The 26,689-nt window shown below is 37.2% G+C and overlaps 1 protein-coding gene across 3 annotated transcripts in view; it reads right to left on the minus strand.

The window, feature by feature from the left end:
- PIK3C3 (phosphatidylinositol 3-kinase catalytic subunit type 3) overlaps window positions 1–26,434 on the minus strand; it is a 138,466-nt gene extending 112,032 nt beyond the window's left edge. Inside the window, exons 1-4 of one of the 3 annotated variants that reach the window (XM_026496225.4) lie at window positions 26,261–26,434; window positions 22,498–22,686; window positions 18,430–18,573; window positions 9,968–10,097 (exon numbers count right to left, since the gene is read on the minus strand). In XM_026496225.4, coding sequence (XP_026352010.3) covers window positions 9,968–10,097; window positions 18,430–18,573; window positions 22,498–22,686; window positions 26,261–26,328 — 531 coding nt within the window. In that variant the 5' untranslated portion in view covers window positions 26,329–26,434. Of the gene's footprint in view, window positions 1–9,967; window positions 10,098–12,169; window positions 12,330–18,429; window positions 18,574–22,497; window positions 22,687–26,260 lie in introns of those variants that run through there. The other 2 variants (XM_044382970.3, XM_057313118.1) reach the window with 2 other exon arrangements.
- Window positions 26,435–26,689: the final 255 nt, after the last annotated feature.

The following is a 26,689-nucleotide window of genomic DNA, read 5'->3' on the forward strand; positions in this document are numbered from 1 at the left end:
GATGGCAGCCTCAGGCCTGCTACATTAACTGTTTTGAAAAAAACATATGGTAAAAGGATCCCAAAATTTGTTTGGTAAGTTTCAACACTCATGCATCATATAAAGTTTTGGTACTATAAAAGAGGACTTCCTTAACCTGATTAAAAAAAAAAAAATATATATATATATATATATATACACACCAAGAAATAATAGCCGACATCTTATTAAATGGTTAAATATAAGAAGCATTTTCGTTAAAGTCAGGAACAAAACAAGGATGCCTCCACCACTGTTTCTGTTAGACACTATACCAGAGTTTCATGTACCAGCCATAGAAGAAAAACACAAATGAAAGAAATAAAAATTATTTACAGGTCATTATCACATAGAAAAGTCAAAAGAACCATTAGACAAACTATTAGAAACAATGAGTTCAGAAATGTTGCTGAATATAAGATTAATAAATAGAAATCAGTATTATTCCAAAATTCCTACTATTCCCTCTTTACCAATGTAAAAATACAATCTTTAGAAGACACATAAAATAGCAACAAAAACTACCTGAAATTTGGAACAGAAAATGTATAGATGTTAATCTTTGAAATCCAACAATTTCACTCCTGAATTTCTACACTAAAGAAATCACTTGTGGGCATAAGGTGAAATATGAAACAGCATTCGTTTCAGCCCTGTAAATAACACAAAAAGCTGAAATTGTTGGGAGGATAAACTAATTTACTCATCCTATGGAATACTATATAGCAGTTTAAATGAAAGCACTCAAGCTACATATATTGACACGGATAAATCTCAAGAACAACATTAAGTTTAAAAAAGTAAATTACAGAACAAAAAGATGAGGGAAGCTTTAACAAATAACTGTGATTTTTTTAATCTTTTTTTTTAGAAGATTTTATTTATTTATTTCAGAGACAGTGAGTGAGAAACAGAGCTCAAGCTGGGGCAGGGGGGAGACGCAGACTCCCCACTGAGCAGGGACCCTGATGCAGGGCTCGACCCCAAGACCCTGGGATCATGATCTGAGCTGAAGGCAGACAAGCAACTGAGCCACCCAGGTCCCCCTTAAATCTTTTTTAAAACAATGTGAAACAAGGCAAAATGTTGAATGTTCAATCTTGACAATGAATACATGGATGTCTATTACATTATTTTATGTGTTTTTACTTGAATTTATAATAAAAATTAAAAACTAAACTGTAGGGGCGCCTGGGTGGCACAGTGGTTAAGCGTCTGCCTTTGGCTCAGGGCATGATCCCGGCATTATGGGATTGAGCCCCACATCAGGCTCCTCCACTGTGAGCCTGCTTCTTCCTCTCCCGCTCCCCCTGCTTGTGTTCCCTCTCTCACTGGCTGTCTCTATCTCTGTCAAATAAATAAATAAAATCTAAAAAAAAAAACAAAAAAAAAAACACTAAACTGTACACATAATTTTAAAACCCAGGCATTTAACTTGCAAGGACTGGACAAACTGAATGAATCTATAGTCTGTGAGTGCCTTCTTACTATCTCTTCTCACCAATCCTGGGGTTCAATTACCACTTAACTTATTTAGTTAACTCCCTTAGGCTGAAGAACACTTTGATGAGGAAGATAAAACTCAACTAATTCAATTGGGTTATCTCACATAGACCTACTTCTTCAATGTGCTTTTAATGCCTTCAAAACAAAATAAAATTTATATTTAAAATATAAATATTCTGGGACCCCTGAGTGGCTCAGTCGGTTGAGCGGGCTGCCTTCGGCTCAGGTTAGGATCCTGGGATCAAGCCCTGTGTGGGGCTCCCTGCTCAGTGAGGAACCTGTTTCTCCCTCTCCGTCTATCTTCTGGCTCGTGCTCTCACCCTGTATCTCAAATAAATAAATAAAATCTTTAAAAATTAATTAATTAATTAAAATTAAATGAAATATAAATATTCTGTTATCCTTAGGGGCTTTTTTCTTCCAGTATCAGACAATTCCTGTCATAAATATTTCTTATGTATCCAAATGTATCCAAATCACCTCTTGAGAATCACTGTTTCTTGGGCTGTCTTCCTTTTTAGATTCTCAAATCAATGGAATGTCTTGCCTTTCTCCATTCTTGTTGAAACTGTTTTCTTACAGTCCAAGACTAACCCCAAACTTGATCCATTATTCCATCCCTTGGCTATAACTGCAATCTCAATGTACAATGTGACATCCTTAGTTTTTTCCAAAGTTCCTATTATTCCCCTTTCACCAACTGGTTCTTTCATATTGGCTATAATTTAGTGCTAGTGTGGCCACACTTTGTTTCCTTAACCTTCTAAAAAATTACCCTGTGATCAAGCAATAATCTGACAAAAGCCTGGGCTGAACAAATGAGACTTCATTGCCACTAACTTTCTAGCTGCATCATTTTTTGTGATCACACAAAGAAACTATCAGCACCCTCCCCTCCACAGCTCTAAAATGTTTCCACAATTTTATCAGCATCTGTTTTCCTCCTTTATCTTTAGCAAAGGATTCTCACATGCAGCTGTACCCTGAAGTCCCTACCATATTGTTTCTTTGAACAACACATATCCTCTTCACTGTCATGTTTCCTTTCCTCCTAAACCTTAGTTGTTTGAGGTCTATGGGTGAAAGAAATTATAAGAGTGACTGTTATTTACTGTTTTTAACTTATGCATTGGTAACAACTGAAGCCACAAGTATTGTTCATAACTCGGGGCGCCTGGGTGGCTCAGTCGGTTAAGCGTCAGACTCTTGATTTTGGCTCAGGTCATGATCTTGAGGTCATGGGATCAAGCCCCACATGGGGCTCTGTGCTCAGCACAGAGTCTGCTTGTCCCTCTCCCTCTGCTCCTCCCCCCACCTCGCTCTCTCTAGCTCTAAAATAAATAAATTTGTTTATAACTCTAGTTCATTCATAGCACATGTTTGCAATGGGTACTCACTGATCATACGCAAATCCTGGTTTACTAAGTTCCCAGTTACCATTTTTTATGCCTATGTGAGGACCTCCAGGTATATACATGCTGTTTCACTCTCCCTCTGCCTCTTCTATTTTCAATTTTAATCCTCCTGATAAGAAAAACATATTCTCCCTCCATACAAACAAATCCTTCAAAAGCCTTAAATCTTGAAAAAAAAAGTCAGATACTTATCTTTGGGAAGACAATTACATGAAGAATTTAAAGACCTGAATTTAGGTCCTGGTTCAACTTACTAAACATGACATCTTAAATAAATCATTAACTTCTCTAAGTTTCCATCTTCTCAGGAGTTTAAAAACAATGTATGTTACAAGTCCAATCATTACATTCAATAGTATCAAATGAAAGCACATAAGATAAAGTAATAACAACTGCTAGCATTTGTTAGTGCTCAGTGGCACCTAGAAATATGAAATCCTTTAAATAGTTTATCTCATTTATATTTAGTCTTCACAATAACTCAAAAAAGTAGATGTTAACTATTATTACTATTGCACAGATGAGGATTTCATGGCTTAGAAAAAGTCAAGTAGCTAATCTAAGATCACAACTAAACAAGAGACAACTGAAATCTAAATGAAAAACCATGTTCAAAGTCATGATTTTAACCACTTCTCCATTTTAGTTTTCAATCTATACTAAAAGGTTTTATAAATATTAAAATGCTTTATACATGCAAGGTGATTATCATTATTAGTTATTATTACTCATAATGGTACTAACAGTAACAACAGCATCAACCTAGTAATACCCTTTTTTGTCTCCAACATACAGAAGTATGCCTCAATAGAGCAGGTGATGGTGGTGCAGACAAAAAGGGATAATACTATAATAACTGTATGGTGACAGATGGTAACTACACTTATCGTGGCGAGCATTTCATAAAGAATATAAACATCGAATCACCATGCTGTACACCTGAAACCAATATAAATATTGCATGTCAGCTAAAATTTTTATCTATAAATGTTCCCAAATTTTATTTTGCCAAGTAAAGTCATTTTTTAAGTGCTACTGTCAAATGAGAAATTTTAATACTCAAAAGCACCAAAAGAACAAAACTTAGAATACTAAGTCCCTTACACTGAATAAACTTTTATGAAACATTTAAAAAAGAAGAGGACTTTTCCACATATTTAAAATAAAAATCTCCTCTAATTAGTGCCTCTAGACTAGTACCCATTCAATGTAATACATTCAATGTAAAATATTTTCTTTCAAGGGCAAATGTTTCAGCAGGTCAAAGAGTACTATAAAAGAATTTAAAATAAATAGCCTCAATCCCACTTCACAAAATTATGTCACCAGAAAATTTCTTGGTACCTTAATCTCAATTTTAAAGGATTATTTTGTAACCATGATAATTTGTCAATGTTTATTCAAAAGATGCAGTGTAGACAGCATATTCAAGTAATGCTATAACTAAAAAGATAATGTCAAGAGAGAAGGTCCTTTTAAGATTTCCCCAAACTGAAATATCTCAGAGCAGTTTCTAGTTCCTTCAGGCTAGCTCCTTCATGGCTCACTAAGAAATCAACAATCTCCTGAAGACTAATTTAATTTCCAAGGTGCCTTAAAAAAAAGTATCCTGGGTAGCAGACACAAGTAATGTAGTTACCAGAAAGATAATAAGATGGTTACTAACCCATTACAAATTAGTAAATTGGCACTCTAGACCAGTGCTATCCAATAGACCGTTTGGCAATAATGGAAATATTCCATATCTGCACTGTCCAATAGCTACTGGCCACATGTGGCAATTGAGCATTTGAAATGTGATTATGGTAACAGAACAACTGAATTTTTAATCTTATTTAATTTTAATCAACTTAAATTGCCACATGTGAATTATGGCTATTATTTCAGACAGTACAGCTCTAGATTATATATAACCCTTCAAATCGATTGGCAAGAGCCTATTCTCAAGATACTAATTATTCCTGGATGAACTAAAAACATCCAGTTTCTACTGCTATAAACCTGAAGTCTGGACCCTGGACCCAGAATGATCCCACACAGACAATACAGGGGTCAGCCTGAAACATCACCTCATCTTACCACAACTTCACTGTCGCAGTGCTCATCTATACACTCAACTTTCCCCAACCTATCTGTGTCACACAGACCACAAAGCATTTTTCATCTAGTCGTTACTTTCTCTTTGCCTCCTCTTAATCAAACTGACAGAAACTAAAGCACATTCCAAAGGCATCAAGCAGAGCTGCTAAAATGAAAAGGAGACAGTGGAGAAGCATGCTTTTGCACTAACCTTTCATGTCTAAAGACATGGATTCAAATATAAATCAAACACTGAAGCTTGGTAGTCACATCCAAAACCCCAGGTGGATATGCATCCTAGTCATAAAACTCTTACAATATGACAAGCTGAAAAACGGAGCAGATGGGAACAACGGGCAAATTTGCTCAAGTAAGGCCCACAATCATTAAAAGGCTGGGTCATGGACAATGAAAGTAAAGTAAAGGCTCCCGAGGTCTGGCCTTTGATTATTTTCACAAATCAATTCAAACAGAAAGATACTATATTTGTAAATATTAATTAGGAAAATTTAGAGCTGGGTTAAAAAAAGATAATGAGGAAGAATGGGGGGGGGGTGAGTATATTTAAATACATTCATTTCTTCCTATTCCCTACTAAGTCTAAGAAATCCAACTTATAAAAAATAAGAACCAAACTGAAGACTATCTCATTTTGTTTCCTTTTCTCACACTCCTTTCCTCAAAGGAAAACTTGGCATCTTCACAAAATGATGTAAAATCATCAGAGAGGTTAATCCCACTAAAATCCCTCTGAAAGGGTTTGACTTTTAAAAATACTCAACCTAGAAATCAGGCTTTTAAACTTCAGTTATTCATATTGCAGTTATAATTCAACTTTCATAGCTGAACAAGTAATAAGCCAGAATAAGAACAGTAAGTCCAGCTTGAGTTTGAGGTTCTTTGTTTAATAATTATCTAACGCCATCTTTCCACAAGCCATTTAAATAGTTCATCTTCATTTCACAGTCCTCTTGCCCCATTATCCCCAGGCAGCCAGGACTAAAGCACCTCTATAACTGAATAAACTTTCTTACACGGCAGTTTGGAAATTGTCACTATGCTGTTTATTTTGGCTCATGGGTACAATGCATGGTAAATATGCTTTGCTATTATTAAGATTTATGTACACCTTTCTATTCTGAGTCCAACTGCCTTCTCAACAATTAGAAACAATCATAGTAAATTCACTGGCTGGAAAATCAAAGTACAAGAAATAAACTATTCAGTTCTAACCACTTCAGCCTCTTCTCATTTATTTCCTTAAAATGGTAGTGTGAGAAATATTATATCTAAAATCTGTTCCTTTTGCATAAAAATGGAAACACGAGCATCCACATTCTTTCCCGGTTTTTAAAAACATATTGTACCACAGATAATTTCAAAGTGTTTTGAGGAAGACAATGACAATCTAACTGAACAAACTTTTTAATGTGGAACCAGAAAAATGAGAGGGGAAGGAAAATGAGAGGAAAAGAGCGCTACTGGGGCACAATTTTAAGAACAAAGCAAATATGGAAGTATAATTTTAAGTTCAGACATAACAAGCATCAAAGTATACTTACTTGCTCTGGTCTAAGGCAAGGGAAAGAGACTCAGGAAGCTAGTCTGAAAACCTGAACTGAAGGAGCAGGTACTAATCAAACAAACAACAACAAAAATCAAATCTAAGAGTACAGCCACATCATTCACGTTAGGCAGGTCCTCAATGATGCTTTCCTCTAAGCATACAGATCACAGAAGAAAAGGAATGACATAACAACTGCAAATAGATGATTACATGTTTATTCTCTACTAAGCTGGTAACTATAAAATCCAGGTAGATAAATAATCCTGATTATTTGCTATTTCAGTACTTTTTTTAAGATTTATTTATTTATTTAAGAGAAAGAGAGAGAGGGCACACACATGAGTAGGGGGAGGAACAGAGGAAGAGAGAGAATCCTCAAGCAAACTCCCCACTGTGTGGAGCCCGACACAGGGCTCGATCCCAGGACCCCGAGATCATGACTTGAGCGGAAATCAAGAGCCAGATGCCTAACCGACTAAGGTACCCCAATTCCCCGTTTCAGTACTTTGAAAATAAGAGAATATGAATAGCCACACAGGACCTCAGAAATCATCCATTCTAATCTTCTGACTTTACAGGCTCAGAAATTATTTCCTGTGATTCAGTGGGATGGCCAAGTCTCTGACTCATACTACAGTGCTCTTCCCACTGAAAAGTGCTTCCAATTTCACCAAACCTAAGACATCGTTTTTTAAAACACATTCTTCCTCTACAGCAGCAGGGATAGAACAGGTTTTGAAACCCCCAAGAGCATGACCAACTGCCATAAAGAAAAGAATGAAGCACATTAACCCAAAGTGCCAAGAAAGAGAAAGAGCTGACTTTAAAGTGGGAACAACAATGCTACAAACATGACATATTTTTCCATGTAAGAAAAGTAATTACTGGTTTTAATGGAATTACTGGTTTTAATGGTTTCTCTGTAGTCTCTGGGGAACATGAGGTAACACTAAAGCAAGGTGTCAGAGCATAGCAGGCTCTGAAGTCTCCACTCAGGAGTAAAAAGTACAATTCTACTAGGAGCAAAGAACTTTGAAAAGAGTTCATCTCCAATTAGCCTCAAAAAGGCTGAAGATGCTTATTCCCATTAATTTTTATTCCCATTTTAAAGATTTATAAACTAATGAATACTTACTTATTTGAAAACTGTTAACTACTCTGGAAAATATAGACAACATATAAATTTTAATACCTCTTAAAAAATTAGGACCGAACTTGCCATATTTTTCAATATAAAGAATTGAGACTTCAGACGAATCCTACCAATTAACAAACATGTTAAGAAAGCTTCTTACCAACACCTCATTTAGCTCTGCATATGCATAGACATCATTTCTAGACCTGCAAATGTGCACTAATAACCAAAAGAATAAATATGAACCCATAAAACTCTAGAAGGGGTTATTGTTTCAATTATAAAAAAAAAAAAAGTTGATCGTTATCAAGTCACATCTTTTTTCCTACCATAAAATTCAAAAGATAAAAATAAGAAATGCGTAACATCATGCTACCTTAAAAATCCAGAAGTCCAGTTCAAATAAATTCCAAATCTGCATATACCAATGTTTGAAAAAATGGCATAGTCAGTTGTTATAAAAATTATGCTTGAATCTTGCATCAAAAATAATTGGGGAAAAAAATAGAAACATATGGACAGAAGCACAAATAATTTGTTTAAAAGAGAACCAAACTGGATGAACTGTGCATGCAACCATACAGCTTTGTATTTCTAGACTCTGCCTTATTACCCTCAAATTTGGAATTTCATCCATAATATGAATCATACTGCTACTTGCAAAAATATATATATTTAAGAGCTTTACTTCTTCAACACATGCTACATTCTTCCTGCATTTGAGATTTAACCTTTTGTGACCCATGGCTATAAATGAGCTGCTTTTGATAAAATTTCTCTAACTATTCAAGGTTTATAAAAGTCACAAAGCGGGAGCCTGGGTGGCTCAGTCAGTTAAGCGTCTGCCTTCGGCTCAGGTCGTGATCCTGGAGTTCTGGGATAGAGCCCCGCATTGGGCTCCCTCCTCAGCAGAGAGTGCGCTTCTCCTTCTCCCTCTGCCCACACCCCTCCCCCTGCTCATGCTCTCTCTCTCGCTCTTGTTCACTCTCTCTCTCAAATAAATAAAAATCTTAAAAAAAAAAAAGTCACAAAGAGTAGCATAAAGTCCATCACTAGGATAAACCCTCAGAGAGAAGGTAGGCACATGAAAAGCTTGAGAACTTTCCTATATTCCATGAAAGAATGTAATCTCAGAATGAGTAGCTGTACTGAAAATTAAATTTTATTTATTTAATTATGGAGGGGAAGTTAACAACAGTAATTTGATTAGAAAGCTTATGAGGAAAATGATACCATTTTTCCATAAAAGAGCAATACAAAAAGACACAGAACGAACTTGACAACAAAAATTTTATATTGAAGAACAAAGCCAAGCCAACGCAAGTACTTATTCTTTATAATTAAGATTTCTTCCATATGTAGGTTGAGGCAACAAGCTATAAAATGCTTGGCATCAAAACTTTCTCCAGACATTAAAGAGTCATCCCTACAAATAAGATGGCAAAAGAAATTTACATGTAAGAATTAAAAGAGAGTCTCTTAAAAGAATTGTAAAAGGATCTTTACACAGTATCTGGCATAGTGCTTTGTGAGCAAATATTCATAAAATTAAGTTATACTGTTGTGATTTAAGCACAGAATTGAGCTTAGTTTTTCTTTTTCCTAAGTGAAAACACTACATTAAAACAATTTTTAAATAAAAAGGTAACAATTCAGTCTGCTTATAAAAAAGAGGTGGGGGAAGTATGAGAGCAACTGAGACCAGCTAATAATATAAGCTGGTCTTATAGTGTTACTTCCAAGCACCATAAGAACGTCTAGCATGTAATACTTGCATCTTTAAGTCTATGTCACCAAAAAAGGTAGACAGTCATCTTGAAAGTATCACCAAAAGCTCTACATTTATAAACACAAAAGGCCACATATTATATAATTCCATTTGGATGAAATGTCCAGAATAGGAACATCCAGAGATAGAAAGTAGATTAACAGTTGCCAGGGGCTGGAGAGCACAGGGAATGGGAACTGAACGCTAATAGGTAGAGTGTATGGTGACCTTTTTTATGAAAACATTCTAAAATTAAATAGCAGCATGACTACACAATTCAACTTTTAGTGAATTGACTAAAAAACCACTGAACTGTACACTAAGATTGAATTTTATGGTATGTGAATTATCATTCCAATAAAATTATTAAAAAATTAAATTTAAATCAAAAAATGATCTAACAGAATTCATAATGTCAATTTCTACTACAGCAGGCATCACTCAGAGCTTTCCACCTGTTCCAAGAGTTTCTTTTTTACCTTGGCAAGGCGGCTCATCTGATCTTCTGAGAGAGTACTGCTTGTTCTGCCAGGAGTTTTTGTGGGTTCTGATCCATCTGCTTCTACATTAGGCCAGACTTTCAAGTCGTGCATCCCTTGGCGAAACATGCTAGGCAAAAAGAGAATGTTCAGGGTAGAAGTAAATTAATGCAGTTCATTATAGGACATTTCGGTTCCCAAACAGAGAGAATTCCACACAGGAAAATGCATGTCTCTCTTGCCAAGCTTGAAGCCTCCGGTGGGTTGTAAAGCAATTAACTAAGCAACTAAAATCCATGTAACACTGTTTTTTACATGCCATTCTTTGCTCCTCCACACAGAACTGTTAACAGAAATTCTAAAGGTAGAGTAGAAACAGAGAAGTTCAGTGATGGACCACACACACTTCATTACTTCAGTGGAGATCTCAGAAAAAATAGAGACCAAATTCCCACCCAGTGAAAGAATGTCACATTTACAATGACTGGAACCAAAATTTAATTACATGACAATTCAGCATAGTAGACTGTAAAGTCAAAATGCTGAGATCTGAATCCCAGCTGCGCCATTATCTATTACCTACATGACCTGGGGTAAATTACCTAACCTGTGTGTCTCAGTTTTCTCATCTATAAAAGAAGATTATAAAGAATACCTGTACCTCATAGAGTTGTTAGAAAAATTAAACAGATTGGTAGAAGTAAAAAGTACTTGGAACAGTGCCTGCCACACAGTAAGAATTCAATAAATATTAGCTACTATTTTCCTTTTGCTATGCACAGGCTGATTTCTCTCCTGTCTTCTTTTGCACAAGAGATATGCCTAAAAAAGAATATGATTACAGATTCACATGAGAAAAAGTTCCCACGTCTACAAATCAGAGATTTAACATATAGTCAAAATTCGTCAGAACGTGGAGATCCTGTTTTAAAGTGAAAAACTGTATGACTGTTGATTGTCAAATTTCCTTCAAAAGGCTACCCAGAAGATCTAGAGTAAAGGTTGAGCAAACTCGTAAAGGAGCTTTAGACAACTTTTTAAATATGTAACTATTAAGTGTCTGGGTATTTTTTATGGGGGGATTAGAGATGTTCTTCTTACTGTGTTCTCTTTTTTTTTTTAATATTTCTATTTATTCATTTGAGAGAGAGTGAGACAGAAAAGCACAAGCAGGGGGAGAGGTAGAAGGAGAGGGAGAAGCACACTCCCCCACTGCGCCAGGAACCTGACATGGGACTTGATCCCAGAACGTGGAGATCAGAACCTGAGCCAAAAGCAGATACCCAACCATATGAGCCACCCCGGTGCCGCTGTGTTCTCTTTTTTTAAGCGTTTTGTTTTGTTTTGTTTTTTTAAACAAGACCTTTCAAACAATGTAAATTCTAATCAAAGAGCATCCTCCCAAAGCTCAAAGAGCAGGGGCACCTGGATGGCACAGCGGTTAAGCGTCTGCCTTCGGCTCAGGGCGTGATCCCGGCATTATGGGATCGAGCCCCACATCAGGCTCCTCCGCTATGAGCCTGCTTCTTCCTCTCCCACTCCCCGTGCTTGTGTTCCCTCTCTCCCTGGCTGTCTCTATCTCTGTCAAATAAATAAATAAAATCTTTAAAAAAAAAAAAAAGCTCAAAGAGCAAGCTGCCGACTACAATGGTAAGAACAAGACTGCAAGTGTGTGCATGTGAGGAGGCAAGTCCAGAGCATTTTGCACACACTCACATGCAATAATTTTTTTTTTTAAATAAGGCACGAGGTAGATATTTTGATAGGGTATTTTTAACTGTAAAAAGTTTACATAAAATTTTTAAACCATTACTATCACGTTCTGATTTCACAGATTTTCCTAACATAATAAAGAGGATATTCATTGATTATGTAATGTATATAAGCAATGATGCCATAAACAATTAGAATGGGAATGATAAAGGATCACTACAAGCTCATGAGCACAATAAGGTTAAGGTACTTGTTATTAGGTCTCTAATGCTGGCAATAAACAGGTACCATTCAGCAACGGTATCTGCAAAAGCTTACATTAGAGGCCCAATAAAAAATGCACTGACCGGTTGTGAAGATCAAAAAAAGTTACATTACGCAAAAAGCACATATGCAAGCTTTTTATAAAGATCACTTTCTTTCAACTCAGGTATAGATTCAACATCAAGTAGACCCACTTAGTCTCTAGTAAACCGGGTACAGGGGCACCTGGGTGGCTCAGTCGTTAAGCATCTGCCTTCGGCTTAGGGTGTGATCCCGGGGTCCTGGGATCAAGCCCCACATCGGGCTCCATGCTCCGCTGGGAGTCTGCTTCTTCCTCTCCCACTCCCCCTGCTTGTGTTCTCTCTCTCACTGGCTGTGTCTCTCTCTGTCAAATAAATAAATAAAATCTTCAAAAAAAAAAAAAAAAAAAGGAAATCGGGTACAGTGAAGCAACAATGCCACTTTAGATGAATATCCTTAAAAGTACCTTGAGAAGCAGAAGGCCTGCCTTCCTTCTCGCTACCTCTGTGTCCCCCAGTGAATACTGTGACTGGCTGAATGTAACTAAATCAAAAATAAGTACATTTGGTGAGAAGTCAGTTTCCTAAATGATTTAGGTGCTTTAGGATGGATCTGAAGAGAAGATTTAAGGATACGGGAAGTGGAGGGTAGGGGTGATGCCAAGTGACTCAAACGATCAAGTGAACATATTACTTTCTTTTGACACTAATGGAACCTTTGCAGACTTACACAGCCTCCAGGTGGCAAGCCAAAATATGCTCAAAGCATCGTGTCCACTTGGGAAATTAAGCCAAACAGGCAAGACAAAAGAAACAGCATAGCAGGATCTCCTTCAGACTCGAGCAGAGGCCCCAGCAACAGCTGCCGCTGATGCTCCCACTCCCAGTGCCAAGCCACTACAGCAGCCACTGCCCAGACTTCCAGATTCACATTTGGAAAAACATCTGCAAGAGAAATCTGCAGCTTGCCCATGGTTCTTTGCCAATTCAAACCAATGATCAATCCATTCTCTAGCTACTTAGAAATGTCACAAGCTACACTTTCTAAATGAGGACAATTAGTTATTCTAGCTGTATCTTAAGAGATCAGTCTTTCAATTATTAATTATACTATACTCCAAAAAGCACTGCTTCACATGGACTCAAGTATACCAAAGAGACATGAGCAAATACAAAAGCTGGTAGTCACAAGGTTCCCAATGCTATACGACAACTATTACACACTCTGAACACCACTTTTTAAAAGCTCTGAAGTCCATACCAGGACTATTTAGGGAAAAAGATGAGGAGCAACTGGTGTGCTGTCATTGTTCAAAAACATCTGAAGAAACTATAGTCTAAAGCACTATTTCCTTAAGTCACAAAAACTGTGGTGGCACATGACATGATTTTTAACAGTCGGTGGAAAAAAATCTGCACAGGCTTCCTGCTGAGGACACGCAGAAGACTGATGCTTCTTTCTCTCCCTGAACGTCAGCAGCAGCATGCAGAGAAGCAGCTGTGACCCAGCAGTCCAAGCGAATCTGTGCACCCTGCCACAGCGCCGGGGACATCCTGACTGGTGGCACAAGAGCGCCAGTACCAGAAGCTGCACATAAAGTCCAGGCCCATGCAAGGGGATTCCTGGGCTCATAGCGACTACAACCCACTTCGCCCTCAAGGAAGGGCCCCAGGACACACAGAAAAAGAAGGAGTTATTTTAATTTCCTAAAGTTTCTTATGCTTCTTTTTCTGAGGTGAAGGTCAGTATAAACATCAACCTACAGGGAACAGGAGTAGGTGATCCAGCTTTTCTGCATTCCTTCCCCACTGTTCAAAGTATCCAGAAACCTCTATTAAAATCTGATGTTATCATCTGGCTAACCGATGACGTACAACCACATAGGAACTGGACTAATTAACAAAGAAAATGTTGATGTAAAACCTTGTTTTTTACCTTCAATTACGTGACGGTGAGCTGAATATCTGACTAGGCACAAAAAGAACCATTCCAATTAAAGAAGGACTTTCTCTGTAGGTACTGTTTATGTATTTTGCAAATCAAATACATTTACTATCATTTATATTTCACTGCAGTTTTTTTCCTTCAATTTCCAAAACCTAATAACATGGTTATTCTCATTGTATTTTATCCTTACCCATCAATGTCAAATAATACTTGTTTTCCATGTATATTAGGGATATTAAGCTTTTGCTTCAAACTAAATTAAAGTTAAAAAAAGAAGTGAGCTGGTTCAAATAAAAAATCAAGTACGTAAGAGTATACTTAGTACAAAAATAAGGCAGGAATTCTGAAAGTAGTAAGTCAACAACTCCTATTTGAGAAACCCTGCTCTAAGCGAGGGAAATGTCACAGAATCAGTACTGCTCTCCAACATGTTTCACGTGCATCTGACATCTCAGGTATTCAGAACAGCATGATCTGGAGGAACAGCATGATCTGGAGGGACAGCATGATCTATTGTCCAGTTAAGAGAAAAGAGATGACTCTCCAAGATTCGAAGTCTTAATTTACTATTAGAAATGTGAATTGAAGTTTAAGTCCCACTTACTGCTACTACTACGTTCATGGAAATATCTGGGGTTTAATTACTTCATAAAGTAGGGGCGCCTGGTGGCTCAGTCGTTAAGCGTCTGCCTTCGGCTCAGGGCATGATCCTGGCATTCTGGGATCAAGCCCCACATCAGGCTCCTCTGCTGGGAGCCTGCTTCTTCCTCTCCCACTCCCCCTGCTTGTCTCTCTCTCACTGGCTGTCTCTCTCACTGGCTGTCTCTGCATCAAATAAATAAATAAAATCTTTAAAAAAAATTACTTCATAAAGTAGAACAAATACTACTGATTTATCTTTCAGGCACATTTCCACCACAGTTTGGATGGGAGGTAAAGGAAGTTGTCTTTTACTGGGATTCATACAGAAATACAAATAAAGCGAGCAATGGGATGAAGTCAAGGAAGAAACTCTGAAAACAACTGTAAGCCTATGCCCGACAAGTAGACTACTACAAAAAGGTTAATGTGGTGTTCTGCAAACTGTGATCTACAGGTCTGCAGAATCACTCAGGATGCACACTACAAATGCTGAATCTTGGGCCCCATCACACTCTTACCAAATTCAATGAGAACATAGGAAGATGCTTGTCTGGTGAGCTTACCAGGTGCTTTTTATTCAGAGGTGGTTACTACTGACTTCACGTACTTTTCAAAACCAAAAAGTCAAGTCAAACCCCACCACAAATGTTAACTTGAGAGTCTGTTTGGCTTTAGGCAGTTCATCTCACTGCACTTCTGTGGAAATTTCATCTCACACTTACCATCTAGTCAGTGTCTCCTCATATTATATCCTAAAGTCACCTAAAATGCAAAGGTGTACTAAAAGAGCTGCTTTTATGAGGGAACCTCTGGCAGATTACTCCAGAAGGTAAATTATAAAAAGGCCAAGAGGAAAAACCAAGCAGTCTATCTGGTAACTGTTCTCAAGAACATTTAACCACTAACTATATAATAAGAAAAATAAACTGTTGCCCATTTTTCTTCTGTGTGACAAGCAAACCCCACCCTAGTAAAGTAAAAAGGAACAAATACTCTGGAAAAGGAACAATAGTGATTTAATAATATGTCCATTCTACTGTAACCCGATATTTTACCCAAATTATATCTAATGTGTCAGACTATGTCTAAATTTGTTCTTACATGTATTTCAATAATAAATATCTAATAGTTACATTAAACTAAAATATCGTCATATTACTAAGCAACCAAGCTATTCTAAATGAAATTACACCTAGGTTTTATTCATGAGTTGAAGCCTTTCTGACACACCCTATTTCTGGATGGAAAAATTCAGTATTACAAAGGTGTCAATTCTCTCCTTAATTAACATACATATTTCAATATGATTTCCTAACAAAATACAATGAGCTTTTTTATTTGAGGAAATAATAAAAGTTATCTAACAAAACAGGATATCCAGAGAAATTATAAAAGGAAGGCAAATAAGGAAGATCATCGCCCTCCAGTATTAAAACATTTTATAATATAATAGTATTCAAAACTAACAGAATAGCTCAGAAATAATGACAGCCAATATTTACCAAACATTCAGTAAGTTAACTATGTGTGTTCAGTAATTTATCATCATAAACTACTCTGTAAGGTAAATACTATTGTTATATCATTTTAGAGATGAGGAAACTGAGGCAGAAGGAGATTAAATAACTTCCCTAAGGGTACACACACATTAAAGGAGTCAGGATGTGAACACAGATAACCTAGTTCTACATTCTGCATCCCTAACCACCACCATATGATGTACTACTAAGTCTAAGAGAAGCAGACTTCAATACATGATGAATTGAATATACAAAAGTACCATTTCAAAATATTTGGAAACAATGGCAAATTTAATAGTGTTAAGACAAATAACCAGCCATTTGTTGGGGTTTTTTTTTTTTTTTAAGTTGATTCCCAATACATCACTCCTTTCACAAAAGTAATTTTAAAGATTTATTTATTTATTTATTTATTTGAGTGCCAGCGAGCATACGCGAGCAAGAGCACAAGTGGGACGGGCAGAGGGAGAAAGATATCTCGAGCAGACTCTGCGCTAAGTGTGGAGCCCAACGCAGGGCTCTATCTTAGGACCCCCAGATTACGACCTGAGCCAAAACCAAGAGTCAGATGCTTAACTGACTGTGCCTCCCAGACACCCCTCACAAAAGTGATTTTAGATGAATCAAATACTTAAATGCAAAAGACTGAAACCGTAAGAAGAAATATTTTTTAAAAATAGAAAAGGACTTTCTAAAACATTAAATTCTTAGGCCATAAAAATAAAAGCTGATCAATTCAACATGATAATTTAAAATGCATGAAAGGCAAGCAAAGAAATATATACTAATTCAAAGAAAACAGTATTTGTAACATGTAATATGCAAAAGGCTAATTTCATTAATCTACAAAGACCCCTATACACTAACAAGAAAAATGACAACTCAAAAAAAAAAAAAAAAAAACCAGACTTTTAGGGCATGTGAGCTGTATTTCAATTTTTGAAAAAAAAAAAATGGGCAAAAGGCATTAAGAAACAATTCACAGAAACATACACACAACCAGTAAATGAACCTACCAAAATATAAACATCTTCATTTACATTTAATGATGTGAAAATTAATTCAGGAGATAAAATTTTACAACTTTAAAATGGACAAAAACTAGTTAGTTCGATAATACCCAGATTTAGTTCTCTACCATTTCGCACTGAAAAGAATTAGGGCTTCTTTCAGAAGAAAGAAATTTTCTGGGGTGGAAAATTGCCAAATGAGCCTGAAATAGCTTGTCTACCAGAAAGCAAAGAAGCTACCAATGACTACTGGAGTACTGTCAAAAAAACATGGGATCAGCTTGAAGGGACTCTTACTGACCAAAAATGGGACTTTTTGAGCATCATAAAGACTAAAGACAGGAATTAACTGAAACATTTCAGAAATGTTTAAGACTAAAAGTTTATGACAAAACTTAAAAACAAAAAGAAAGAAAAAATCAATCCTAAAATACAAAATTTACCAGAACACCAACTCATTCTTAAAATTGGTAAAGGGGAAAAAATTGAACATTCACCTGTCTTTCCTACATGAACTGTATACCAAGGTAACTCAATACTTGATGAAAGACCATGTCCTTTAGTTGAAAATCTCAATTAATAAACACAGAAAAGAATAATAGAATATCACCAATTCTCGGGGTTCCTGGGTGGCTCAGTCGGTTGGATGTCTGCCTTCGGCTCAAGTCATGATCCCAGGACCCTGGGATCAAGCCCCAAGTCAGGCTCCCTGCTCAGCGGGGAGTCTGCTTTTCCCTCTCCCTCTGTCCCTCCCCCTGCTCATGCTCTTGCTCGCTCTCTCAAATAAATAAATAAAATCTCAAAAAAAAAAAGAAAAAAGAAAAAAAGAGTATCACCAATCCTCTAAAGGTAGTGATCCTTCTGTTGCAAGAGAAAAAATACCCTTCAGGATCATGCTTTTGTTTTTTTACAATTATCTTCTATTACCTGTAAATTTTTAAACACTGAGTTGAAAACTTTTCTATTATAATCATTATTAGCAAATTTGTGCTTTTTAAACCTGCTTATTGTCCTGTCACTATTTTGAGAAAACAAAAAAATTCTATTAACAGTGAAGTTACAATACATACCAAATAGTCTCTTTTTCTAGCAAGATTCTAGTTTCTAATGACTATTTTCAAACAGAAATCACATTACCAATCACTAACAGGTTTCTTAATTAATTTATCTGCATATCCCGTAGGAAATATGTGTCAAATTCAGTCTCGAGAATGAAGGAATCATATCTACCAAATAGGTTTTCACTTCCTACGACACGGAGAATCAGACTGGGTATAAACTACTAAAGCTCTCCCAAAAAGAAAAGCGCTCCCAACACTCCTATAGAGAAGACAAAAATGCTTACCCGTATTTTCCAAAGAGTGAAACCGTTGTTCCTCCCACAGGCACTGCCTTTCCTGGTCCATACACATCCCATATTGTGAGGGCCACCTGGGCATTCCTGGGCAGGTCAGGGTACTTAACTGGCAGTTTCAGCCATTCATTCCAGCTATGGAAATAAAGTCAACATAAACACAATACTAAGGAATCTCTGCAATATCTCTGCAATACTAAGGAAGTAAAATGTGTCGTGTGTGTGTGTGTGTGTGTGTAAACTTCCTTTTAAATGAACAAACCGTGTAAGAAGATCTGTCTGGAGAAAATGGCCCAAAAGATTAGGTTAATACTACAAAAAATGAAGCACTTACCTTAATTTTGATGTGGGCAACTTCAAGTTTAAATACAGAACACATGAAAAAAATTTTGAAAAGCCAAGCTTATGAAAATCAACACTGGTAAATTCTTTAATCAAGAAATTCCAGAGGCGCCTGGGTGGCTCAGTGGGTTACATGTCTGCCTTTGGGTCAGGTTATGGTCCCAGGGTCCTGAGATTGAGCCCCATGTAGGGCTCTCTGTTCAGCGGGGAGCCTGATTCTCCCGCTCCCTCTGCCTTTCCCTCCTTGTCCTGCTCGTGCTCTCTCTCTCTTTCTCCCACTCACACAAATAAATAAATAAATTCTTTTAAAAAAAAAACGGAAGAAAAGAAAAAAATTCAGACAGTATCACTAAGACACAAGGAATGTAATAATGGCTAATAAAAATCTGGGAAAACACGAACCTATCAGAACCAAACTTGTTTTGAACCAAACTGTGATCATCTATAAGCTTTCTCCAGAACATAGTTTTATGTTATGAAGAGAACAAACTCAGAATCACTCAAAATGCTGCTACGGATAATATTGTCCTATAATATACAACAGTACCTCAACAAAGCAGAAAACCACAACCAAAACTTTAAAGAGGTCAAACTAGACTATCCACTACCTTCATAACATGAAGAAGTTACTACTACCTTCATAACATGAAGAAGTTACCAAGTTACCACATGCTTTGGACACACATGTGACAATTTTTAACATGAGATTTTTCTGCTCTTCAAATTATTTCATTAACACCGATAATGCTTAGCTATCAGTTTTTTATGCTTCTAAAGCACAGCTGTAGATATCATTTCACTAAGGAATGTTTGTTCTTAATAATTTAGTCATGACAACACAGCTCTTCTTTTAAATTCTCTATTCATCTCTGCAAATTTTCTTCTGCATTCAAACTTCACACTGAATCTATTTGATAATTTCAACTCCCTTAAACAACAGATGGCTTTTAAAATCCCAAAAGAAAACTATGCAAACAATACACAAAGTAATACCCAGCAGACACACAGAACTGTTTGTTTACTTAAAATTATTCTGTTTGCTCAAAATTATTATCCAAGGGGCATATCCCAGTCTAGGTCAAACACATCTGCATTGGTAAGAAACTGAACAGAATTTTCAAAAACTTAAAGGACAAATCATTTATACCCACCATATAAATTCAAGGACTTGTAGGAAAATTCGACATGACTACCAATTTAAAGGAAAATCAAAGTCATTAAATCCTTTTCTTCTAGGAAGTTCTTTAAAAAAATAAATCATATGCTCAAAAAAGCCATTCTCCACTACAGATAAACTTGAGGAAATAAATAAATTTATTTAATTATTATCCACACAGTGGTCCAGACTGAAAAGGTAAATACTAAGCAGTGTCATTTTGTGACAAGGAAAAAACCAGAGATCCATTAACACAGGATAAAGTTAGAAAAATTTGCAACAATTTCTAAAATGAACTATGAAAATTCTTACCTCTATATTCTGTCCTTTGCCTAGAAGATAATGCTTATGATCAAGCAATCACCTCAAACCTTTTGCCATCCAAAACCATGCCCCCCCCACAGTTTTCAAATCAAAGCAACTACCACTTTAACTTGCTTTACACCAGACTTTTGCAGAAGAGTTCTTTTGAAGAAAATGAATCTGCAGCTATAAAATAGTTTCAAAACTACCTAAGATATTCTAGAAATTATGAAAAGATCTGATCAGACATCTAAGAGCTGTGAACTCTTAACACCATTTTGTTCTCTCCCTCCCCATGCATCATCCCTTCCCCACACCTGCAACCCTCACTGAGCTTATGACTAAATCCACCTGCCACCTGGGTGGCTCAGTAGGTTAAGCCTCTGCATTGGGCTCAGGTCACGAACCCAGAGTCCTGGGATCAAGCCCCACGTTGGGCTCCCTATTTAGCAGGAAGTCTGCTTCTCTTTTTCCCTCTGCACACCCGGCCCCTATAACTGGGAATTTGCTTTTTCTCTAATTTTCTTTATTGCTAAGGCATGGAACAAAACCACTATACAATTTCCCTTACCAAGAAAAGTGGAACTCACCATAAATGTTGACTGTCTAGACCTAAATTTGTAGTTTTAAGACTTTTTTGAAGTCACAAGCCACCTCAAAAAAGCTAACAAAAGTTTTGAGTTCTGTCCCTGTAAAAATGCATAAGATACAAATTTCTGCATACAATTTCAGGTTTTTACAGATTTCCTGATTCCAGTTTAAAAACCCAACACAGGGATAACTGGGTGGCTCAGGTGGTTAAGAGTCTGCCTTTGGCTCAGGTCATGATCCCAGGGTCCTTGGATCAAGCCCCGCGTCGGGCTCCTTGCTCAGGAGGAAGCCTGCTTCTCCCTCTGCCTGCCGCTCCTCATCCTTGTGCACTCTCTCTCTCCCTCTGACAAATAAATAAAATCTTAAAAAAAAAAAAAAATTCTAAAAACAAAAAAACAACACAATTAAGAAATCCTGGTCCATTGTTTTAGATGTTTTTATGGTACTATAGTTTTCTTTAAAAAAGAAATATACAGAAATACCATTAAAATGATATAATATTTGGAATCTGCTTCAAAATAACTGCAGGTATAGATGAAACACAATTGGCTTTGAGTTAGTAATTACTGAAGCTAGGTGACTGGGCCTTGGAAGTTCATTATATATTATTCTCTCTGTATTTACAGGTTTGAAATTTTCCAAAATAACAAGTGTGTATATATGTGTGTGTATATATACACATATGCATACATACTTGGGTGTGTTTGTATGTGTTTATAGTTAGCCACAGAAAGACTACTAAAGAAATTACACTATTAAAACAGTTGGTTTCGATGTAGCCAGATCACTAGAGCTCAGGTTTCTGCTCTCTGAAAAACCCTTTCCAGCCTACTACACCACACTTGGTAGACACAGGGTTATGTGCTCAACAACACAACCTGGTAGTCCCATTTGGTCACACCTTGTCTTCATTAACACTGTGGGTATAAGTTCTCTTCTTAAGAGGCACACAACCTGTGTATCCTGCCTTGAGCCTCCCAGGGTGCTGAATAACACTCACTGAAGGTACAACAAAACTATACCACATAATCTATCAAATAAGAAGAGACAGAGACAAGACTCTAAATTTAGGACCCAAAAGAGTGTTTTGGAAAAACAGGAACTTCATGTTCATTATATTTACCTTGCATCCCAACAATAGTTTGCTAACATACCATGCTCAATAAACCATGAACTTAAAAAAAAAAAGGTTTCATATTTAAAATAATAATAAAAATCTTATCAGAACAGATGACAACAGACACTTCTGTTGTCTGAGAGATTTCATCAAATCTGAGCACCAAATACCAGGTTGGACAACATTTCATACTATCCAGGAATGTTCACATGTTCAGGGCACAGAGTGGTAGAAAATGTAAAGATGTTACACATGTATTTTTGGTTTGGGTCATTTTGTGAATCAGTCAAGTTCTTATAAAAATATGTCAATATACTGAATACAAACACAAATTCACTTCTACCTAAATGGCACTCATAATACTACTATATATGATACTTTATTCCATCTGTGTAGGTTACTGCTTTAAACTACTGGATCAATGCTTATAGGTATTAAATACAATTTTTTTAAAGATTTCCTCTGTAATCCCTACCAAATCATACTTGCAACATCTATAAAGAAATGAGAGAATAGTCTGGAACCCACCATATGCAAGACAACAACTTACTTCCATCTCGTACTAAATGCTTTGTAGGATGTTCTCACTGGCAAAGCCAGAGGCTTCCCTTCTGCAAAAACTTGACAAGTAACATAAAGGTCAGAGCATGTCTCTTGGTACAGTCCTGAAAACTTCAACATTGGGTCTTCTAGAACAGCTTTATAACTCTTCTGTTCTCTCTTCCCTTCCAAACTTCCTCTGGAGGCATAAGAACAATAATGTTTAGACATATTTTTTAAACATATACACAACAAATACTAAGAACAGTTTATGGCTGTATTGCAGCAACCGTCTGCTACCTCAACATTTTCTTGAATATAAAATTAAAGTCACTTTTACATCTAATAAAGGTCTCTTAAAGTCCCAATATACCTAAGATCATTCCAATCTTCACCAACATATTTCTCTATTTTAGGCTTTTACTTAATTTTAAATCCTGTCACCAACTTTTGATCTACCTTCTAGCTATCACCAGTTTTCCAGGCCTTAGTTTCCCTTTGTTAAATTCAAGCTGAGCACTTACTCATGTATTCATTCATTCAACAAACATTCACTGTACTAGGCATAGCAGACCAAAAATGAAAGATAAGATAAACAACACATTACAAGAAGATGATCTTTGCTTCCACTTATTTTGAACTGCATATTTTTTTTATTACTCTTTAAATTCTGTTACAATGTAGGGGCGCCTGGGTGGCACAGCGGTTAAGCGTCTGCCTTCGGCTCAGGGCGTGATCCCGGCGTCATGGGATCGAGCCCCACATCAGGCTCCTCTGCTATGAGCCTGCCTCTTCCTCTCCCCTGCTTGTGTTCCTTCTCTTGCTGGCTGTCTCTATCTCTGTCGAATAAATAAAATAAAATCTTAAAAAAAAAAAAATTCTGTTACAATGTAAATATATTATCTGATCAGTTCTTTAATTAAAAAATACAATGTTGTAAGTCATAAAAGATATGTACAAGACATTAAAAAAGAGGTAGGAACATTGCTTGGACATCAAGATTATGCCAAATATTGTGCCAGGGATTTTATGCACTCTTTCTTACTTTTCACCTTTTTCTCCTTTTATAAATAATGAAGCAGACACTCAGCCATCAAGGTCATTATTCAAGATAACAAAATAAGTAACAGAGATGGCAAAAGAGATCAAAGTGGGGTGCCTGGGTGACTCAGTTAGGTGTCTGCCTTCGGCTCAGGTCATGATCTCAGGGTCCTGGGATCAAGCCCCATGTCGGGCTCCCTGCTCAGTGGGGACCCTGCTTCCCCCTCTGCCCCTTCCCCTGCTTGTGTTCTCTCTCTAAAATAAATAAATAAAATCTATTAAAAAAAAAAAAAAAGAGGCCAAAGCCAATGGCCCTCCTACTACAGAAAAACATACCAAAAAGTTTCAGGAGCAGATAAACTTGCTTGGGAGCAAGAGCTTAGTATCCCAGATAGATGCCTGAAATGAGCCCAAGCAATATATGGGAGATGAGAGCCAAAAAGGTAGGGAGTCATCCCAGAAGAAAAGAACACCATATACAGATGCAAAGAAGCAAGAAGGTATGTTTGGGAAACTACAAGTTGTTCGGTATAGCTAAAGCATAAAGCTCATGAGGTAAAGAAGCTAAAGACAAGAATGAAAAGTAGGTAGAAAATGAAGCTAGTAGCCACCATATTCAGTACAGTACTTGACACAAAGTGAACATTCAAAAATCTGTTAAATAAATTATTTGAAGTGAGAGTAATGTAATCAGATTTGTACTTTTGGCAGGGCTATAAGAACATAATGGAGAGGAAGGACTGAAAGCAAGGAGATCAGTTAGAGGACTTTCAATCCGGGGTGCCTGGGTGGCTCAGTCAGTTAAGCAGATGCCTTACGATCAGGTCATGATCCCAGGGTCCTGGGATAGAGCCCCACATTGGGCTCCCTGCTCAGTGGGGAGCCTGCTTCTCCCTCTTCTGCTCCCCCTGCTTGTGCTGTCTCTCTCTCTGTCAAATAAATAAAATCTTTAAAAAAAAAAAAAAAAAAAGACTTTCAGTCCACATTAAAAAGGAAAAAGGTAGACTAAGGCCAAGGTTGTGGGGTAAAAAAGGGGGCACGATCAAATATATGAAGGCAGATTCAAGACAATTCGTGAATGATTAAACAGAGAAGGTAAGAGAGGGGTGTGTGCAGAACTCAGTTTCCTGTCTTAACCAACCCGATGAATGATGCCAACAATCACCAAAATAAGTGAGACAACACAAGAAGATCAGAATCAGAGGGGTAGGCTAATGATGTGCCAGTCTCAGACAAGTTACTTTTAAAGTGCTTTGGCACATCCAAAGTGATCATGTCTTGCAGGCGGTTTGGTATCTGGTTATGGTGCTAAGAAAAGAGACAACAAAATGCAACTAGTTATTAAAACTGTCGCAATAAACTAAAAGCCTGGGGAGAATAAACTGAATTAAAGAATTCATTATTCGCTCATTATATAATTCTAAGTTGACACTTCCTGCCCCCCCAATAATCAACAATGGCAGTCTCAGAAGCTAAAAAATAGTACTGAATTTTGCCAAATTTATGCTTTATCTTTGCCTCAAAATACCCAATGTGTGTGTGTCTGTTAATGACAGACCAGTGTTTTTTACTTTTTTTCTTTTCTTCGAAGGTTCAAAAGTTTCAAAAAAAAATTATTCATATGTCCAAGAAATACTGAGAGGAATGAAACTGAAGGAAAGCCCTTTATCAAATGACAGTAATACAGTCCTATATAAGCATTGAGTGCCACATGCTGTAGAAATTTCCTGTAATGGGTGTGTAAATTATTTTACAAAAGTATAGTTTGGTTGTTGAAATATTATTTTTACTACGACCACAAAATGGACAGTAAAAGATTTGTCAGAGTCTGAAGTAAGTAACTTCTGAAAATAAAAACAATCCTTCAAAGATGCATCTGACAACTAAGAAAATGTATTTACTGCATGTATGCAGCCCTCTGCCAGAGGCACATTAGATGAATACTGACTAAACATATTATGAATGATATGATTCAGAATTTTGATAGCTTTCACATATGAAAATACTTGTATAAAACTGCCTTAAAAGAGACATAATTTCCAACTCAGTCCTACCCATCCCCAATCTTGGTTCCATTAATCTCATCTCAAGATGTCATGCCCTTGGCCTTTACTTCAACTGTGATGCTCCAAGATCTTCCTGCAAGGCCTTTTCTCATACCTTCTGGTCGCTTTGCAATTGGCACCCTCATCTTTGACTGACTCCCAATTTCCCTGGCTAAACAATGTCACACTGCCTCAAGATTCGACGTAAGCCTCTATCACCTCCCGTGATTCTAATACTGTATCCATGTACTCATCTTATTCTCAACTACCAGATCTGCCTGTGTCTCTCCATAATTTCTGTAGCCTCCATTCCACCTGCCAGACCTGTTCTAAAGTACTAATGTTGGGAGGACGACTTTACTGAGACTTGATTTCTTAATCTGTAAAATGTAAAAAACTTCAAAAGGTTGCTATCAGCAGCAAAATGCTTTGAAGACAGTAAAACACCATGGGACTTAAGGGCATATTCCTACCGCTATCCTTCTCCCAGAGACCTAGCCCTCAAACCTTTCACAAGCCCCCACTCCCCCTTTGCTCCGGTTTTCCTCAGCTTCCCTGGCTACAACCCTCCCAGCCGCCCCCAGGACGCCTTCAGGCTAATAACCATCTTCTCCCCACCAACCCACAGGCCCCTGTCTCAGCGTCCCTAAGCCCCAGCAATCCCAGTCACTGCCCCGATTCTCTCACATCTTAAGCTGCACGTTGATGTCCAGGTCACAACTGTAGATGTAGTGAAATTTCTCCGCTTCCCCCATGGCACTCTGCAAAAGCAGCACCAACTGCTAGAAACAAGGCGGTGGAAAGACGCCGGGAGTGAACAGGCTGAGCCCCACAACACTGGCGCTTCCGGTTCCGCCTCTCACGCCTGGTGCCACCAATCCTTGCCCGTAGTGCTACCTGACGCAGAGGAACTCCCCGCCCAACTTTTCCTTCTGCGCATGTGCAAGAGGAGACCAACATGTTGCTTAAGGGTAGGATTCCGGAAATACGGCCTATCTGGTTACATTCCAGGCTTCCGGTGTTTTTCCTGTCTTAACAGAACTTTTTTTTTAAGTAAAGCTGTCGTTTGAGCTTGAGCTGTTCCTAAAATCAAAAGAAAATTCAACTCAAAAAGAA

The sequence above is a fragment of the Ursus arctos genome, unplaced genomic scaffold (assembly GCF_023065955.2).
Source record: "Ursus arctos isolate Adak ecotype North America unplaced genomic scaffold, UrsArc2.0 scaffold_17, whole genome shotgun sequence".
NCBI classification, from domain to species: Eukaryota; Metazoa; Chordata; class Mammalia; order Carnivora; family Ursidae; genus Ursus; species Ursus arctos.